This window comes from Anabrus simplex, chromosome 2 (assembly GCF_040414725.1).
Source record: "Anabrus simplex isolate iqAnaSimp1 chromosome 2, ASM4041472v1, whole genome shotgun sequence".
NCBI classification, from domain to species: domain Eukaryota; kingdom Metazoa; phylum Arthropoda; class Insecta; order Orthoptera; family Tettigoniidae; genus Anabrus; species Anabrus simplex.
In genome coordinates, this window is record NC_090266.1 from 865,161,346 (window position 1) to 865,182,147 (window position 20,802).

The 20,802-nt window shown below is 39.6% G+C and overlaps 1 protein-coding gene across 1 annotated transcript in view; it reads right to left on the reverse strand.

Moving 5' to 3' along the window:
- The window catches only part of LOC136863720 (neprilysin-1), a 729,030-nt gene that overhangs the window by 46,177 nt on the left and 662,051 nt on the right, over nt 1-20,802 (reverse strand). Inside the window, exons 9-10 of the mRNA XM_067140078.2 lie at nt 14,786-14,968; nt 8,507-8,669 (exon numbers count right to left, since the gene is read on the reverse strand). Of these exons, the coding sequence (XP_066996179.2) occupies nt 8,507-8,669; nt 14,786-14,968 (346 nt within the window). The remainder of the gene's footprint in view (nt 1-8,506; nt 8,670-14,785; nt 14,969-20,802) is intronic.

A 20,802-nucleotide genomic window follows, 5' to 3' on the forward strand; every position in this document is an offset into this window, starting at 1 on the left:
GAACCTCGAATTAGGGTAATTCCAGGCTGGGTCATGGGTTTTATTAGATACAAGGCAAAAAGCCCTAGCACAGCCTCCACCGGGTTAGTGCCATAAGAGCCCATGTATACGCATGCTTCTACTTACTTGTGTTAGGTCACTCACTTTTATCTATCCTATCCGACCTTCCTCGGTTAACTCTTGTTCTTTTCCGACCCTTACGCTATTAGGTTTACGAAGGCTAAGGAATCTTTAATTTTCACGCCTTTCGTAGCCTTTGTCTTTCTTTGGCTGATACCTTGCGCGGTCGCTCATCTCCCCTGGACCTAAGGTTGCTTTTCAGCCTTACGTCTCAATGAATGAAGCATGTTATGTATTAAGGCTTACACCATCGCCGAGGAGTTGACGCGTGGTCAGCGCAACGTCAGGCCTGCAGGGGTATCGAACGTAAAGTGTAAGTAAGGATTTTATTCTGTATTCGGGAATTCTGATAATACGCGAAATGCTGCAGAGCTATATTCCGGCACCACATTAATTTTACGTATTGCATTGGGTATTCAGTACAAGGATAGGTAAGGTCTTCCTGCGTGATTGTACCTAAGATGCAAACTTGTAGGGGAAAAATACTTTGTATTCTATGTGTTAGCAAATACATCGAAAGCTAGTCAACTTGCACGTGCAGTTATTTCTTCTATGTTATGCTAGGCTCTCCGTTTTTAGAACTTCGAAGATGCTCCCCAATATTACGCTGTCTGTAAATAAAGCATTTGTATTACACCTCACACCATATCCCTAGTCCTTCCACCAATCTCAGCATCAAAGTCCCTGGATCATGTCTTATCTCGTCTAGTTGGGTTGAGCGTAAGATCGAATCTCAAATTTGAGACTGTAACGCCCTTGTAAAGTTAAGCCTGGCGTCATATGCATAGGTTAACCTAGCACTCTTAACCATAATCAGGAAGCAGCTAAGTCTTAAGAAGTTAACGATAGGCCATGTAAGGCGAGGTACTGGTATCCCCCGACCCAGAGTCTGTAGCTCTTGAATACTGTCATTAAGGCGGTAGAGGTGAGATCCCTCGCTGAAAGAAAGAAAGAAGAAAACTAGAGAATGCGTCTGTAAGGCTCTGTATATGTCTAATTACCTCTGTGTCCTAGCACAGCTCTCTCCTGAGTTAGCCCATCCCTGTTAGTTACCCTTACGACTAGCAGTATACCATTAATAAAAATCTACCCCTCCACCCTACCTCATAAAACAATTCAGATCTAAGTAGAGTAACGTTATCTTGGTAGCAAGAGCTGTAGTTCCGTCATCGCGAACAAGCTATGACCTGTAGCTGAAGACTCCGCGTTCTCTCTCAAGTCAAGTGTCTCGCATCATAACATATTGTCAACATTTTTTAGTACTACACCAGGTAGGGGAAAATACAGCTTAGCTCGCAAAGTCATTCTTTTTCTGTTGAGATGAACATGTTTCCACATTTACTGTAGTCAGTACACATCGTACACATATTTCAATCAGGGTGAGGATATTTGAATTGCACTTAAGCTCTTTAGTTTTGAGTTTATGTCAACTCCACGTTCGAATCCTTAGGAGTAGCATTTACTCTGCTCCTCTAGGGCTGAAGTACTCCCTACAAGAGTTGGCCAAGCAGGTTGGATAGACGATAGCTTAGCACACAACATGCCTACACCCAGCTAAAAAACCCGAGTTCGCTAATGCAGGCACAACATCACAGGTTGCTCGGCTCCTACCTAAGCCAAGGGTGCCCCTGGAGGAGCTTTACTCTGCTAGAACCTTACCACATCAGAATGAAGTGTCCTACAAGAGTTGGCCAAGGAGGTTAAACAGACGACAGCTTAGCACACATCATAGCTAGACTCAGGTACAAAACCTAAGTTCGCCATTGCAGACACAACAACAGCACAGGTTGCTCGGTGCCCCTGGAGGAGCTTTACTCTGATCAACACCCGCCCCCTCGGAATAAAGTGACCTACAGGAGTTGGCCAAGGGAGGTCATACACAACAGCTTAGCATACATCATACCTAGGCTCAGCTAATGACCCCTAGTTCGCTAACACTTGCTCTTCCAAGTCAGGTATCCCTTTTAGTAGCCTCTTTCGACAGTATTCCATAAGATAACGACATCCTATTTTCTGAAGGTGTCCGAGGACGTAGCGCGTAGCTAGAGGTAGATTGCGCGTGGCGGCCATCTTGCGCGGTATCCCTGGAGGTAGATTGCGCGCGGCGGCCATCTTGCGCATTAGCCCCTGGCCCAGAGTCCCCTTTTTATCACTACTCTCACAGTATAATTATATTTAACGCTATTTATATGCACACAGTTTATTGCAAATGTTGAAGTTTATACATCTGGTATAGACACACATAGGTACGAAGTGAAATGAGAGAACTGTCACGGTGACTATACTGTATTTAATAAGTTGTTCCGAAAGAAATACTGTTGAAGTGTTGAACACCAACAGTTTCCAATTATCAGGAACTAAAATTTGCGAAGTACTACCACTTGATTTTACATTGGAGCCAGTGCCATATATATACTGTAGGTAGCAACACAAGCATAATTGTACTTTTGTGGAGTATTTCATATGTTCTGATAATTGACAGGGTCCAACTCAGTTATTTCAGAGTTACTTGCACACTGTACTAGTAGACCTGATTTCAGTGGGATTCTCACATTTAGTTCTTCATTGATTCTTCATTTTAACTTAATGAACTTTGAATTCTTCTAATTCTCTTTCTGAAAGACATGGCGTTAATTAATCCGTACCAGTCATCAATTGAACGATCAATTTTAAGTATCTGTGGTTCAGATTTTACGCAGTAGACACATCAAATTAAATTTGGCTCCAACCAAAGTATCGATTCAACATGTTGATAAGAATTGACTAATTACGTAATTTTCAACTTAGTTCTCTAGGCAGGTTAATTACACATAATACAGTAATACTGATTAAAGGGAGAATCACCATTGTTTTGCTAGTGGCTTTACGTCGCACTGATACAGATAGGTCTTATGGCGACGATGGGCTAGAAAAGACCTAGGAGTTGGAAATAAGCGGCCATGGCCTTAATTAAGGTACAGCCCAAGCATTTGCCTGGTGTGAAAATGGGAAACCACGGAAAACCATCTTCATGGCTGCCGACAATGGGATTCGAACATGCTATCTTCCGGATGCAAGCTCACAGCCGCGCGCCTCTAACCGCACCGCCAACTCGCCCAGTAGAATCACCATTTACGGATGATTATATTACTATCGTAATCTTGTGATTTGTTCTTCATCCGTAATCATTTGTCCATTACTTTTCGGAAATTCGTTCTAAAAAGACATGTACTCACTATCCCATTGTGTATGAGCATAAATTAAGTCACAAGCTGTAATAAAGTAAAAGGTTGAGGTAAATATTCTTTTCTAAGTCTGTGAATTGATGACTGGAATGCATTACCTGGAGCTGTCTTAGAGCCCTTTCCCAAAAATAGAAGGTGCTTCAAGAATAGATTCCAGTATTCTTTAAATTGTTTGTAAATTTCTATGTGATAGTATCATATTTCAATACAACGCTCAACCCATTGTAAATAATTGTAGTATTAAAGCATCAGAATTATTTAAGGTGTGTGTGAATTTTTATATGAACGTGTTGTATTCACAGTGCGTAGATAATAGTTAGTAATGGGACCGCTCAATCTATTCTAAGTCATAGTGTAATATTTTGAAATACTTCAGGTACGTGTGAATTTGTATATGACGGTATTGTAATTTTAAGCTAGTAGTAAGTCATTGTACTGCTCAACCTATAGCATTGTAAGCCGTAGTGTTAAGCACGTGTAATAACCTACTTATGTGTGAATTTGTATATGATGATGCTTGGTTTGGAATGTTCAACTACCGGGCGAGTTGGCCGTGCGGTTAGGGGCGCGCAACTGTGAGCTCAAATCCGGGAGATGGTGGGTTCGAACCCGACTGTCGGCAGCCCTGAAAATGGTTTTCCGTGGTTTCCCATTTTCACAACAGGCAAAAGCTGGCTGTGGTTGTACCTTAATAAAGGCCACGGCCGGTTCCTTCCCATTCCTAGGCCTATCCTGTCCAATCGTCGCCATAAGAACTATCTGTGTCGGTGCGAAGTAAAGCAAATAGCAAAAAATAAAAAAGTTTAACTAGTAGTAATTCTTGTAATATTTTCTTTCCATGAAATTTCTTATTGTACTCCTTTTGTTGTTGTTGTTGGCTAATTATGTTTTAACTTTACTTTATTATCACACTACTGTAAGTGATCATTACCACCGGGATATTTTCCGATTGCGATGTAATTGTTAATAATAATAATAATAATAATAATAATAATAATAATAATAATAATAATAATAATAGGCCAGTCACCTTTCAAAAGTATGACCCCGGACACATATTTGTTTCGTTAATGTCGAATATACGAGTATTAAAGGAAAAGTCCAACTTCGATTCAGAATGCATATACAGTACCTTACTTGTCGTGTGTACTTACGGCACTTCATCATGATGGTACTCTTGGAGTTGCCGTAGTTTCAGGAGAGTGCGCGTGCGATATTACTGTTGCTGAGTTACTATTAATGCTACGGATAACAGCTATTCATGTATGGCAATCTTTGATAATTACAGTATTTTAAATCAGAATCAATTTCATTACTATTTTCAAGATTCTTCCTCAACGTTTTAGAACACATCTTCATGAAATCCTGAGGCCCAGGCATTTCACCCTCTACAGTGACATGCATCAGCAGGAGAAAGTTATCACATCGAAACTGTATTGTATTTCGGTATCCTCAGCCACTGTTGTAAAATTTCTGAAATAGTATGATTACAGTAAGCCCATAAGCAAACGACAAATTATGTATCAGCTTTTCACCTATTTGAATGATACTTTAACATTTTATGCTATTATTTCAATAACTCACATAAACTGTGATCAGTAAGGTGAAATATTACAGCCCTGTCCAACCCATATGAACAAAAAAACTTGACCTACGATAAACCCTGATTATACACACACTCCCATACATATTCATTAAAAGAATTGGGAAGTAATATTGAGTAAAAGTAATGGAATTACTTGTAACGATTGTATTCTTAGTAATTTTTACTTGTAATCGTTACTTTTTACAAAATGTAATTTTTACTTGTGATCGTTACTTTTTACAAAATGTAATTTTACTTGTGATCGTTACTTTTTACAAAATGTAACTTTTACTTGTAATCGTTACTTTTTACAAAATGTAATTTTTACTTGTAATCGTTACTTTTTACAAAATGTAACTTTTACTTGTAATAGTTACTTTTTACAAAATGTAATTTTTACTTGTAATCGTTACTTTTTACAAAATGTAACTTTTGCTTGTGATCGTTACTTTTTACAAAATGTAATTTTTACTTGTGATCGTTACTTTTTACAAAGTGTAATCTTTACTTGTAATCGTTACTTTTTACAAAATGTAATTTTTACTTGTAATCGTTACTTTTTTACAAAATGTAATTTTTACTTGTAATCGTTACTTTTACTAGTGATTTACTTCTTGAAATAAAATTGTAATTGTTACATTCTAATCATTGATATACGTCGCACGAAAGCAGAAATGTAAAAAATATATTATGATGAAGGTAACTTTGTTCAGTTCTACTACAGCAGAATCAGTAACGTCACCAGTTCAGTGCGAGGTACTTTCTTACCTGTCAAAGACTTCGAAAGACATTCCAACGATATTCTTAAAATTAAATACAGGTACTTCTTCAAGTGCCACTTAATATGTCGAGGATTAGCGATGAGAATTTTTAGAACCAATTAACTTATTTGCAAAGTAAATGGAAAATCATTTCAAACGCTAAACGTCAAACTCAAATAAAAATTATGGGAAAAGATCATTTCGAAAATTTCAAAGTATCATGTTTTGTCTCAGCTAGTGATGATAGGAACTTAATGCCTCTATGCTAAAATAAACACACACACAATGAACTTTTGTGTTATTCTAGCCCCAAAAGAAAAAAACGTGATTTTCTTAAGACTAACATTCTGCAAAATAACTGTAATTTTATTGGTTACTTTTTGAAAAGTAATTTGTAATCGTAATTGAGTAAAATATTTCTCAAGTACCGGTAACTATAATTCAGCCCAATTACATTTTTCTTGTACTCTTCCGATCACTTTTCATTATACACTGTTATGCTCTTCAACGTTCAGTCTGCAAGCCTCTGTAAATGAACTAAGCGCCTCCACAATCCTCTATTTGCAACAGTCATTGTGGCCCCTTATCTTGAAAGCATTAGAAACTGAGCATAACCATTTTTACCTTGTTCTCCCTCTACTTCTCCTGCCTACCATTGCTAAGTCCATTACTTTCCTAAGTAACTCATCTTCCTCAATTCACCTCATCGCACAACAGGAGTTGTGTCATTAGGCACACATTGCCCATGGAGTGCCTTATCTCCTCACTGCGAGAGTCCGCCTGCCATTACTTTTACCTCACAGTCGTTCCCGTTACCTTCATATGTGTTACCTTCTGCATGTGAATGAAATAACTACCCAGCATTTACTTCTGTACAACAAAGTCGCCTAAAAAGCGAGCCATGTAAGGATAATTATGTCTGGGAACTGATTTCTTTTTCATAAAATGCTGTGGATCACTACTGCAATACGACTGCATTAGCCTTACTGTACCTTGATTTGTTTCTGCTTACCGTACTAACATTCCTGGAGAATACACATTCAAATACTTGAAATTATCAACATTTTCTAGTATTGCAATCCTCACCTGATATCCGAAAGTCCTCTAATGTTTTTCCGCAACTGACATCACTTAAGTTTTGGAAAGGCTAATTTTCATATCACGCTTGCTGCAGTTTCTACAGATTCGAAGAGCAGCCATTCTAGTCACTTTTGCACTTTTTCACCCATTGTCATGAATACTAATTCGTCGGCATAGACTAAACCGCTTCCATTCTCTCTGTAACTTGATTGTCAACATAAATGGCTTTGATTGTCTGTAATACGCTATGCTTGATCTCAGAATCATTTAGTATGGCCAACATAATTTCTCTGGGTTCTTTGACATAAGCCTTCTTTGGATTTGTGAACTGTCTATTCCTCTCGAATCATTTTTCAATTAATTGACGCGTACCGGAAATCTGGACCTGAAAAACCCTCTGTGACCTGACAGTGCACTGGTTTTCATCCAAAATACTCTCTACCACTGATGGCACCATCTTGCGGACATCTTGAACCAATTAAATCCCCCGATGGTCGTTGCAGTTTTTCCTGTTCCTTTGCTTTTCATTTGATCCAGTTTCTACTTTCTTTCATTAAGATCTCACTCATATTTCATGTTAATACTATTACTCCATGAAGCCACTTTAACCTGTCTTCTCACTAGATTTCACCATTTCAGCTTGAACTTCACCTAATTCTGCTGGTTTATGACACTGCAGTTTATTTGCCATCAGCTTCACTTTCTCAAGCGTGATTTCACTGCTAGCACTGTTCTCCGAGTAAGATCGATTTGTTCGTAACTTCATAAAAAAAATTCTTGCTTTGCAGTGAGAAAAGTTTAGAAATATTCCTTACATACTTCCATTGATTCTCGAGTATTCACGATGAGTCTATTTGATTTACTCAAACTACTGCCCATTTCTCCTTTAATCTCCTTTGCTTATATATTTTGTTACAATCCCGGAAGGTTTCCGTGCCGCCTAACGTAGTGTTTACAGAAAGTTTTCAAAATCGTCCCATGATACTATTTGACTCTATAGGTGTCTATTTGATCTATTTCTTTCCTCTAACCGAGCGCAATATCTGCAGTCGCTTGAGTGCGGGCAGTGGGTTCGAACTCCAGTGTCGGCAGCCCTGAAAGTGTTTTTCCGTGGTTTCCACATTTCACGCCAGGCAAATGCTGGGGCTGTACATTAATTAAAGTCACGGTCGATTCTTTCGCACTCATAACCCTTTATTGTCGCATTGTCGCCGTAAGATCTATCTCTGCGGTGTGAAGTAAAGCAACTTGTAAAAAATATATATTTGTTCTACGTAGCGTTCCCTACTGACATTAGTTATTTCTTGGAGTTATATGATTCCTTTGCACGTTTAAAATCTGTCCAGATTTGATCATTCCACCATGACGTATATGATTTCCCATATTTAATCACTGTTCTTCCTGGACATTCCCTTGTCCTTTCTACTACAATATCCTTGTATGCCAACCATGTCCTAATTATTATTATTATTATTATTATTATTATTATTATTATTATTATTATTATTATTATTATTATTATTATTGTTATTTCTTTAAAGGCCAATTTTCAGCAAGAACAGTGCTACAAGTTATTTATATGCGATTTTTACAATATATCGCTTTGAGCTATCGCAAATGAGTACAGCATGGCACAAGAGGTTGTAATAGAGAATAATTTTCACAAACTTTGGAAAATTCAAAACTTCGCCATTAGTCCTATAGTTCATGCAAGCATGCTACATTCTCTTCCATACCTATATCATTCTTGTTTGGATTGTAGAATGCATTGACCACAGCAGGCTCAGTAGACCATTTATCCTTGTTGACTGGTTGTCTCAGTTTCTGAAGATTATGATAGGCATCATAACGGAGAACATTCAGAATGTTGAGAAGGAACTGGTCTTCAGTGATGTTCAACTGAAACACAGAGTAAATCTGCCTGAATCACATTCATATTATAACAAAAGTCCACTACTGTGTGTAAACATATGAGCACATTCGGACATAAGGACATTATAGATGAAGTCATCACAAATATATTTTAAACTGGAACCACTCCTCTACTACAAATCGCAGCAGTAAAGTCAAGCGCTAGTACTTCAGTCAGTCATGATTTATGCCGTTTTTAGAGCTACCTAAAATATAATTGTACAGCACTAGGTTTGGAATGTTTAGGATCAAAAAATCACCCAAATATGCAGGAAAATATGCTCTTAATGATATCTGAATATGACACAAAAGTGGAAAATATGATCACACATTATGTACTTCCAACGAATATTTTTGCCTCTAGTTCGTTTATATCAACAATACATTTCATTATAAAATCGTATTGCACTACTCGAATTAAATTCTTTACTTGTTCTTTTATCTTCATTCCACTAGTCTCTATAATAAGTTGATTATCAATAATTAAACTGTGGTCGATACCGAAGATATTTTAATTAATATTGCAGTCCCACATAATGGTGAGAGAGACTAAATCACTTATCCTTGCTAACCAATGAAAATCGTATTAGTTTTCGGAATTAAGAATTCGCTGCCAGACGCCGTAGGCACAAAATATAGGTGGGAAATTACGCATCTGTTATTCCTCATTCATCTCAGCAATTTTGTGTGTAGCAGTGTCGCTATGCCGCTGGACATTAAAACGCTTTGTAGCAGTTACTTTAAGTTCGCACATTTTGTAGAAGAAGATTTTACGTTCCGTAAAGAAGCATTCCTTTCCGAAATCTTTAACGCCATTTCTTAATTTAACTCGTTCACTACATTTTCTTTAAATATTCTTATGTCAGCTCTATCACTGTTAATTTAACTATAAAACCTTGAAAATTGTCTCTGTTAAAAGTTTAAGAAAGGTGAAGGGAGAAAGGTAATTTAGGTGCTATCTGAAGTGGTCACGAGCCACAAGTGCTAAAGCAGAAAAGAGGATAAGCCCTTGCGGTATTTCCTTGTCTCTTAACATGGGTGATATTCCAGTGGACAAAATACCCCCACTGCAAATCTTACACTAAAAGAAGCTATTCCAAAACTAGTGATGTAAACTCAGACGAGATACAATAAGCGTCAAATATTCAGCTTTGAGACAGAGCTTCAGTTTTGTCGCAATGCCACAGACACATTTACACAAACAAAATCGGACGTCATATTCAAAGTACAGCACATTTTTCCGTCTAACGTGTAACCAAAACATGACCATAAACAACTAAAATGACCCAAACAAAAAATGATATGGTATAATATGCATTTATATGCTCCATGAAATAAGACTTAATATGCTCAGAAACGCCCAGACCATGCTTAATTCCAACAAGTAATAACCAAAACGGAAGACGGAACAAAAATATGACATGTCCTGAACATCAGAACCCTATACAACACCATTTGTCTTCATCGTCTCTTTGGAGTTTCATTTGAAAAATCGGGCAAAGAGTAGGCAGATGAGTGCAAGGCAGCTCAAAATAGCAGAAACATAGTAGAGAGATATTAAACATTGAGCAGAACATTACTTGTAGCATAAGTTGGAGTATTATTAATTAGTTTGGCTGCTACAAAATTAGCTAGATAAAGGAGTGGCTCCAATCTTCAATGGAATTATAGAGAACTCCAGAAAAGTAAGCTTTAGGTGACTGTCGATATTGTGTGATCTTAACCTTCGAACTTCTATTTCAAGGTAGAATCCAAACTACATGGATATGACCTTCCATTTCAGAAACTCCAAAAGTATTGCTCGGGATTCAAACCAGACCACGTCACTGAGAAGCCAGCGATGATGTCACTCAGCTATCACGCCCCCTTTAGTCCTCCAATATAACGCCCGAAGTCCGAATACACTCATAATCAACATTCTGTGTAACGGTGCTGATAAATTATATGCAAACTTGCATTTACTGTATCTGTCACTTTATTATTATTATTATTATTATTATTATTATTATTATTATTATTATTATTATTATTATTATTATTATTATTATTATTATTATTATTACTATTATTATAGCTAGTGAATTATCGTGGTGCCAGTTCAGAAAGTTTTATCTGACGACGGCGGGAAAGGAAAGGCTTATGATTGGAAATGAAGCGACCGTGGCCTTAATAAATATTCAGCCTCAGTATTTACCTGGTGTGAAAATGCGAAACAACGAAAAACCATCCTCAGATCTACCGATTGTGGGGTACGAACTCAGCATCTCCTGAACGCAAGCTAATACATAACCCAAACCGGGCTGCCCTCTCTCTCGGTTCTGCAGTATCATTTATATTGTACCATGAATGGCATTTTAGGTTTTCGAAATAACCGCTGATTAATTTCTGTCAGAATGTTTCGACGCGATTAGATGTTGGGGGACAAATGGACACTATTTTCAAGGATTTTGATCATGTAGACAAGGAAATACTGTTAGATAAATTAAATGGATGTGGATTCTCACAAGCAATGCTCAGAGTTTTCAGTACCTTCTTATTAAACAGGAAACAGTACGTTCAGTATATTGGGAACTTTCACATGGTATACACCGTCAATGCTGGAATTTTTCAAGGCTCTAACCTGGTACCAATCATGTTCCTGATTTTCATAAATGATCTCCTTACGTGTATAAAAAGTTATAAATGTATTTTTTCCGCTGGCGACTTCAAAATATTACGATCAGTTACTTCAAATATGACTGCTTGCTTCTGCAAAGAGAGATCTTGATGATATTGTACATACCGAGTTCGATAGCTGCAGTCGCTTAAGTGTGCCCAGTATCCAGTATTCGGGAGATAGTAGGTTCTAACCCCACTGTCGGCAGCCCTGAAAATGGTTTTCCGTGGTTTCCCATTTTCACACCAGGCAAATGCTGGGGCTATTCCTTAATTAAGGCCACGGCTGCTTCCTTCCCACTCCTAGCCTTACCCTGTCCCATCGTCGCCATAAGACCTATCTGTGTCGGTGTGACGTAAAGCAACTAGCAAAAAAAGAAGATATATACCGAGCTCGATAGCTGCAGTCGCTTAAGTGCGACCAGTATCCAGTAATCGGGAGATAGTTGGTTCGAACCCCACTGTCGACAGTCCTGAAGATGGTTTTCCGTGGTTTCCCATTTTCACACCAGTCAAATGCTGGGGCTGTACCTTAATTAAAGCCACGACCGCTTCCTTCCCATTCCTAGGCCTTTCCAATCCCAACGACGCCAAAGACCTATCTGTGTCGGTGCGACGTAAAGCATATAGCAAAAGAAGAAATTGTACATTGGGGTAATGCTTGACAAGGGTCTTATAATTCACTTTGCTCGTACGCAAAATAATAGCTGAGGGATACCGAGCTCTAGGGTATATAATCAGAAGCACAAAATCATTCACCAAGGCAAAGTCGATCATGATATTCTACTACACAGATGTAAGAACAAAACTAGGGTATTCGAGAGTACAGTAGTGTGGAGCCCGAGGTATGAAACGTATATCAGGTTAATTGAAATGGTCCAGAGCCGTTTCGTAAAACTTTTAGACTATAAAATAAATGGTGCTTATCCCTTATGGTGTTATACAATCAGCTGTTACAGAATATGAAAATAATTAGCCTGGAAGACCGTAGAACATTTAGTGATACTGGATTCACCCATACAATTGTTAACAGTACCTAGACAACCCAGACTTTTTATCCAGGATAAATTTTCGCATACTTCGTATAAATTCAATGCTAAATACTAGATTCAAGTATGAGAAAGCACACACTACCTCACAAGCAATTCACCACTTTATTGATTGTGTAATGGCTACAACAGAACTGTCCTTAAAGTCTAAACAATAAACCTCACTTTGCCTATCAAACAGTACTTAAATATTTTCACCACAGTGACAAAAGACTAACATTACTGACAGAAGACGTCGTTATGACTGTATGTTAGTTTAGTTTCATAATCGTACACATTTTAATACTGTAACAAAACTGCTTGCAATATATGTACATTAGAAATTGTTTTAAGTTAGATTATATTTAAATTAACACGATTTGACTATTTTGATTAATACAACTTCCCCCATAAGGAGGCTGCCACAAGGCCAAAGTATGTCGACTACACAGTATTTTGTCTTCTATATTTTGTCTTCTAAGTTACTGGTGAGTTTGCTAGTGTGCCAGGTAGATTCATCCCTGAATATAAATTCACTGTTAGTAATATCTTGTTTAAAAGTAATTAATGTAGGTTTACTATAATTGGCGTGCTTTAGCCCTGTTATAAATAAATAAATAAATAAATAAATAAATAAATAAATAAATAAATAAATAAATAAATAAATAAATAAATAAATAAATAAATAAATAAATACATAAATAAATAAATAAATAAATAAGTTAATTAATTAATTTAATACGTAAATAAATATTTCTCATACCCAAGTCACTTTCACATTGTCAAGACCAAGTGATAAGCAAGCTTTAGGTGACTGTTGATATTGTGTGATCTTAACCTCCGAACTTCAATTTCAAGGTGGAATCCGAACCACATGGATATGACCTTTCATTTAAGAAACTCCAAAATTATTCCTCGGGATTCAAACCAGACCACGTCACTGAGAAGCCGAGGATAATGTCACTCAGCTATCACGCCTCCTTTTGTCCTCCAATATAACGCCCAGAAGTCCGAATACACTCATAATCAACATTCTGTGTAACGGTGCTGATAAATTATATGGAAATTTGCATTTACTGTATCTATCACTGTAACAAATCTGTTCTAATCCACGCCAGAAGATAAAATGTACTGTGGCCATTATATCCCATCAGAAAATTATCCAGGCTTAAGTAGACCTAGAACGAAGTTCTTTTCAGCACCCGTAGCACGTAATGTATCATTTCATTCAATACAATTCAGTCCATTACCCGAGATTTGACAGACAGTTCAGACACATAAAATGAAGGGAGCTGCGTTTACATCTTGACAACATAGATAGAGAAATATGCTGATGTAATACTGTTTCAGGTTGACCAAGTCTTTTACTTAACAGTTAAAACTCCGATCGAAAATGAAATACCCAACAGTTTTCTGTCTGTTAAACACGGAGACTGGTTTGTTCCTCAAATAGCGCCACCAAGTGCTGTGTGTTTACATGGAAACAGCAAGAAGACGATGGTGGAGCTATGATGAGGCCTACAAGAAGGACAGCCGGCTGTTCGATTTTACCCGCAATAATACTAATTTTTCTCACTTTGTTCCGCGTACGGCGCGGGTTTAAAACCGTATGTTGAATGTTGTGCTTTCAGAAAGAAAGTTCTCCATTTTAATAGTCTCGTGTTTTAAATCGCAGGACAGTTGGTAGAAAGTACGCAGTTTTTGATCAAAAATCACAAAATATTTTGTACGCTTTGGTTCGAACCGAAGATCACTCATTACTACCAGTTCCAAATAACTGCAATCAATTCTATTTTTACCGAGCGAATTGGCTACGTGGCTTGGAACACGCAACTCTTAGATTGCAATTAGGAGATGGTAATTTAGAGCCCCGCTGTTGGCAGCCCTGAAAATAGGTTTCGGTAGTTCCTCGTTTTATCACTAGGCAAATGCTGTGGCTGTACCTTAATCAGGACCACGGTCGCTTCCTTCACAATCCTAGCCCTGCCCTATCCCGCCGTCGTGATAAGGCCTGTTTGTATCAGTGCTGCGTCAGACAAAACACGTCAGAAAACGCAATCCAACCGTAAGGAATATCACAGAGATATTTTTCCTAAAAGAAATTGTTAAGAAATTTGCAAGAAGTATATATTGGAGTATATTTGTTCGAAATGAATTGTTCTCTTTTTACGCTTTACTTTTTCTTTACATCACACTTCTGAGTAGATTAAGTTTTATTTTTGTTAATAAGACATGTACAAATACAACGAAACATAAATAGGTGCCATACAATCAGCTGTTACAGAATTTGGAAATAATTAGCCTGGAAGACCGTAGAAAATAAAGAGACATTTTATCCTTATAATACAACAAAATGAAAGCCACGTATCCTTTATAATGATTATACTGTCATTATGAACGATTTTGTTTACCTAGGCTTACCATAACATACTCCTTACTGAGTTCCTCGGGATCTGTGAGAAGCTCTGGGTAGCCAATCCTCTCGTTCATGGCGTCGGCCTTCTCCTTCGCCACAGCTCGCGTTTCGTCATCCATCCAGTGATTTTCAGATAAAAGCTCATTGAATGCTTCGCGAATGGTGTGAATCATTTCTAGCGCAGTCTCCTGTAAACAGAGTACCGGTTATATCTTAACAGCTTAAGAAGAAATTGAGGCGTCCAGAAGCAAAACTCTGTGAGTGCACCGGAACATTTTTTTTTTAGGAAAAGCGAAAAACTTATTACTTCCTTTCGCTGGATGATATTCAAAGTTACTTTTTATTGTAGATTAATGTTCACTTAGGGGCTATTTTTCTGAAAATCTTTAAAATAGAGTTTGGATTCACCGGATTTTGCTCCTGTTCTAATGGAACTACAGAGGTTTGCTTCTGAAGAGATATTATCATAACGTAACTGGAAAAAGATGCCTTAATGCTGGTTCAAAGGAGAAAATAAATTATTTAATAACTACAAGTAACTATTACAAAGTATATGCCATGAAACCATGCAAGAAGTAAAAAAGGCAACAAAATTTTAAGTCCTGTCCTCTCCCATCTAAATTACATAGGCAACTCATTGTCTTCTAGATGAATTTCAAACGCTGAGGGGAACGGGACTCACACACACAACAGGGTGACCTCTCTCACAGCGGACATCACTGATTTTCGCCGAAGAACCTCACCATTTTTGCTTGGCCGAGTGGCTCCACATCTGTACATTTCGACGGCCTAGAATGAATACCTCGTATCTCACAAAGTTCTTCCTATCCAATTTTTCCCTTAAGACCCGCCACGCCTCCCAGCCACACATGGATATGCAGTCCATCAGAACAATGTACGTTGTGTTCTTTTTTCCTATGCCGATGTGTGAAGGAAAATGAACCTTACCTTACCGTACTATAGGAAAGCATGTTTGTGTGACATATTTACTAACTCCTAGAGTATGAATTTTATAAGGTTCATTTTCCTTTACTAATAAGCATAGGAAAATAAACCCAACAAACATTGTTCTGATGGACTGCATACCCAGATGTGGCTGGAAGGCGTGACCAGTCTTAAGTGAAATAATAGATAGGAAGAGCTTTGTGAGATACGAGGTATTCATTCCAGGCCATCGATTTGCTACCTCGCCGACCTCAAATGACAAGCGACCGACACAAAAGTTGGAAGTCAGCCTCCCGTCATGCATACCTCTGTACTTGTTGCGTCGATACTGCCCTCTCCGAACGAGACATCCTAACCCAAATCCACGTAGAAGGCGTCCAAGCTCGCACTGCATTAAGGATACATAATGAAGACGATCCATCACCACTGGTCCTTCTTCAACTACCCACTGAAGTCGACGTACTGCACCTCCTCATCAACGGCGCGTATCTCTACCGACAACCCCACCACGTGGAAACTACTCCTGAGCACATACTATGTCAGCTATCTGACGATGCACTGGCCACGCCCGCAGCAGCCGCACCACCGCTCTGGACATCAAAGCAAACATCTTCGTCCTCTTTTTTCACTAACCGCACAAACACCATTACCACCTCTACGACCATCACGACATCTGCCCATACCTTTTCGCATGTTCCTGTCACCACTGTTGCAACGTGCCATCCTTCCCCAATCATGACTTCCCTCCCTCTCTTTCCAACCCCAGTACAACCTAGCCCCCAGGACCTACCTGGCAACGCATCGGACTCTACAGCAGCAGCGCCGCATCGCCACACAGTCTTCTCAAGCCAACGACGCAACAGCCGCCGCACAACCGTTGACCACGCAGCCGCCACCAACTAGTATAGCTGTGTAATCCGAAGCGTTGACCCTGCTCTCTTGGAACGAACCATCCTCAATGAACTCCAAGCAGAAGGCGTCCCAGCCCGTCGCGCTTTTAGGATAAAGAAAGCATCAGGCCCAACTTGTATGGTCCACATCCATCTCCCAATCGCCGAAGATGTACAATGCTTCATTAGCAACTGTGCCTATATCTACCGTCACCGACATAAAGTGCAGCCCTCTCATTCCCCACCCCAACCATATTCGCCAATCCCATACCGACACCTATCGTCGCACCCGGCCAGCCCCTTCTCATCTTCAACATTGCCAACCCGTCTATCCACCCCTTCCCCCAACCACCTTCGACGCCCGATATTATCGGACTCCTCACCACTTCCCTCTGTAACATCACTGCAACTCTGCACCTCCTAACCCTTCATTTCCACCCTGGTACTCTCATCTAACCTTCCCTCCTCGCACACATCTCCTTTCATTTTTCACTTCGTTTACCCACCTTCCTTCTCCATTACATCTCCCGCCCGCATTTCTTGGCCAGAGAGAGGGCGTAACCCTCTAGGTGGCCCGTTGAAAACTTTTGAAAAACTCTGAGTCCTCCTCTGCATTGTTCCCGGCTGCTTGAGGATCGATCACATTCTTATAAAAAGCAAGATCTTTATTTTCTTTCCTCCCCGAAACGCTTTCTGAGCAGAACATCATAAACTTTCACTTCCTTTCTGTCTCTTCAAATTCGGATAACATTCGGCTTCATGGACGAGTAAGCTTTCCTACTACTGTTTCTTTTCGTTTCATGGCTGTGTGTGGTAGGGCCAACTTGACACAAGCTCAGAATTAACGTACATGAAGAAACCAAGCTGAAAAAGCATTATTCGGACACAGAACACAATGTGTATTAAGCTAGTTTTGCACCTGCAAACCACCTTAGGTAATGGCGCATGGTAAGGATACACCATGTTCTGCTTCTTAATGATGAAAATGGATTCACTCAGGTTTCTTTTGCAATTACTGTAGAAGTGGATGCACACGCTTTTTCATCCATAAGCTGTTTTCCAGGTGTGTTTTAGAACAGATGGAAGCGGTTTTGCTTGCGTTTTGAGGTCCTAGGCAACAGACGGCAGCATGGAGAATATAATGGTGGCAACAACTCACTACAGTATTTACTATGTTATAATGTTCCAAATTAATATAGGTGTGTAATGAAATCCCGGCCCCGCGTTGGAGGAGTAGCGTGCCTGCCACTTACCCGGAGACCCCTGGTTCGATTTCCGGCCAGGTCAAGGATTTTTACCTCGATCTGAGGGCTGGCGGTGAGATGGTGGCCCCGGTCTAGAAAGCCAAGAATAACGGCAAGAAGATTTGCCGTGCCGAAAACACAACACCTCGTAATCTGCAGGTCTTAGGGCTGAGCAGCGGTCGCTTGGTAGGCCATGGCCCTTCGGGGCTGTTGCGCCATGGGATTTCGTTTGGTTTGGTATGATGTGATGACATCAAATAACATTAAAAACATTTTCTACCTATCAAAGCACTGGACTGCACCATAATTAAGGCCACGGTCGCTTCCTTTCCACGTCTAGCCATTTCCTATCCCAACGTCGCCGTAAGACATATCTGTGTCGGTGCGACGTACAAAATCGTAAAAGAATAAAGTACAAGAAATGTCGAATATAAGGAAATCCTTTAATTAGTATTTACCCCGTAGACCGTCACGTCTTGGCGGGTTTCGGCTAGTACTAATTAAGACAACGTGTCCAAAAGAAACAAATTTCAAGAAGATGCCGAATTATCGCGTTAAATTTAGAGGTGAAGAGAAGGAATAGTAAGAAGAATAGGTAGAAAATTATCTGTTGAAGAGGGAAATAATGATGGAGGGGAAGTAGGAGGTGTTTTTAGTTTACAACTAGATGACTCATTCATGTTTACCCAGTATTTCGAAGAATGTATACAAGCTGAGTGGTCAGACATAATTCTGACGTCCACTGGTAGAAGATCCCATTGTCGGACTGCGGTAAGGTAAAAGATTGAGCATAGATTGTCGTTCTGTATAAAGCACATGGAACTGCAGAATCAGGTATTTTTTTATGGTCTGTAGAAATTAGTTTGATGCGATCACGGGGATGAGCTGGTTGATAAGTTTTAAGAATATGCGAAAAGCCAAAAGTATGAAGTGTGCGCTGCTCTTGCTAGTGAAGCTTCGTGAGCCCCGTGTGCGGCAGTGTGACATGGTTAGCGTAACGAAGTCCAGAGATAAATCTCACACAACCATTCTGAGCACACTGTCATTTCCTTCTCCATTCTATTCCTAGGTTGTTGTAAACTACATCGCAGTAATCAAAATCAGGTAATGTAAGTGATTCAGTATGAAATATTTTAGTTTAAAAGGAAAAGTGAATATACATTTACTGAGACAATGTAGTATTCCGTATATTTATCTACACATCGAAACAGTGTGGGCAGACCAAGAATATGTTTGTCTAATATTTCACCAAGATTTCTTACATTTTCACTATTGGATATTGTACGAGAGTATTATAAATTTTGTGGACACCTATGGTAACGCTCTTCGACTGAGTTTGCAGAGTAAGTGTCCAATAATTATTGCCTGGAATTTTGAGGGTTTACTTCTAGTCCGTGATTTTTGGCCCATATGTCTACGGTCATCAAGTCTTCGTTCAGGTGAAGTGTTTGTGAGTGTATATTTTCGGGTTTACTGTATATTTGCAGTGTGAGTCTCCTGTCCCTTAGAATGTAGTTTAGGTCAGAGTTCACACAAACATATTTCACAGACAACTTACAAATATCAGACCATGCCCGTGCGCACATACTACGGATGCTCCGTAGAGGTCTGACGGCCTAATGCCGTGGATTTCGAAGTAGCAACAGCGAATGAAACCTTTATTCACGCGGAAGCCAAGAGTACTGGATAAAGCGTAATTTTCCGGCGACCACGTACGTCGCTCGTTAGCTCATGAGCGGCCGGATAAAGTTTGAGTTAATTTGAATCCCCGAAGGTGCTGTATTTTATTTACCTTTTTTCGCCTCATTTCGTGGGCATGTCGTCACACATAAACGTTTTCAGTGACTGGATGTTTATGTCACTCTGAAAAGGGCCATTCGATGTCTAGGTCAGGACGGGAACAGTATGATCTGTGAAAGGAATTTGATGTACGTGAACACGAGTTCGCTAACGCAGCATGTGCTCGATATGGTGACCTCTTGATAAATGCACATTTGTGCACTCCGTTGAACTGAGACTCTGACTTGCTGCAGCAGGTTAGGTGTAAAGGATAATGGATCTGCAGGATTCCATAGTTAAATTTCGAAGGCTCTCGGGACCTTGCGGCTGTTGTGCGTAGAATACTTGTTTCAAATGGCCCTACAGAAAGAAGTCCAATGGTTTTAAATCTGGTTACCTACCGGACCAGGGGACAAACCATCCCCTTCCTATCCATTCACCGGTGTACCATTCAGGTGGTTGCAGAGGATTGCTGAATTCTGCGGTGGAGCTCCGTCATGTTGCAACCACATGGCAACACGCTGTCCTAGAGGCCTATCCTCTAACAACAGTGGTATTTGATGGCGGAGAAAATGTAGGTTGTGGGCCCTTAGAAAAATGTGATTCAGTGAGGTAGTTACCGAAAATACCACACCAAGCATGAACACCCCATCGTAACTGAAATGCTGCCTTTCTTATCGAATGGGGACTGTCAACGCTCCAATAGCGCATGTTGCGGCGTTTCACGGTACCATTATTGTGAAACCGTCCGAATGTAAGATTTTTGATACTAACCCTCCATCATTTGCCACTTGCCTGATTATTCATTCACAAAAGTTGACCGAAGCTCCGTGGATTTCCTGGTGTAGTTGCAGGTGTTAGGGGTGAAAGCAACAGACATGCAAGATACCGTTGCGTACTTCAGACGACTGTTATGCCACTACGCTTGCACTCGCGTGCGGGTTATCTCGGATAGCGTTCAAGAAACCTCTTTCTTCCCTACTTGTTTAACGTCGCACTAACACATCGAAGGTTCTCAGTGACAGAAGGATGGGAAAGGGCCAGGATTGGAAGGTAGTGGCCGTTGCCTTAACTGAGGTACAGCCCCACATTTGCCTGGTCTGAAAATGGGAAACCATGGGAAACCATCTTCAGTGCTGTGGACGGTGGAATTCGAACCCAATA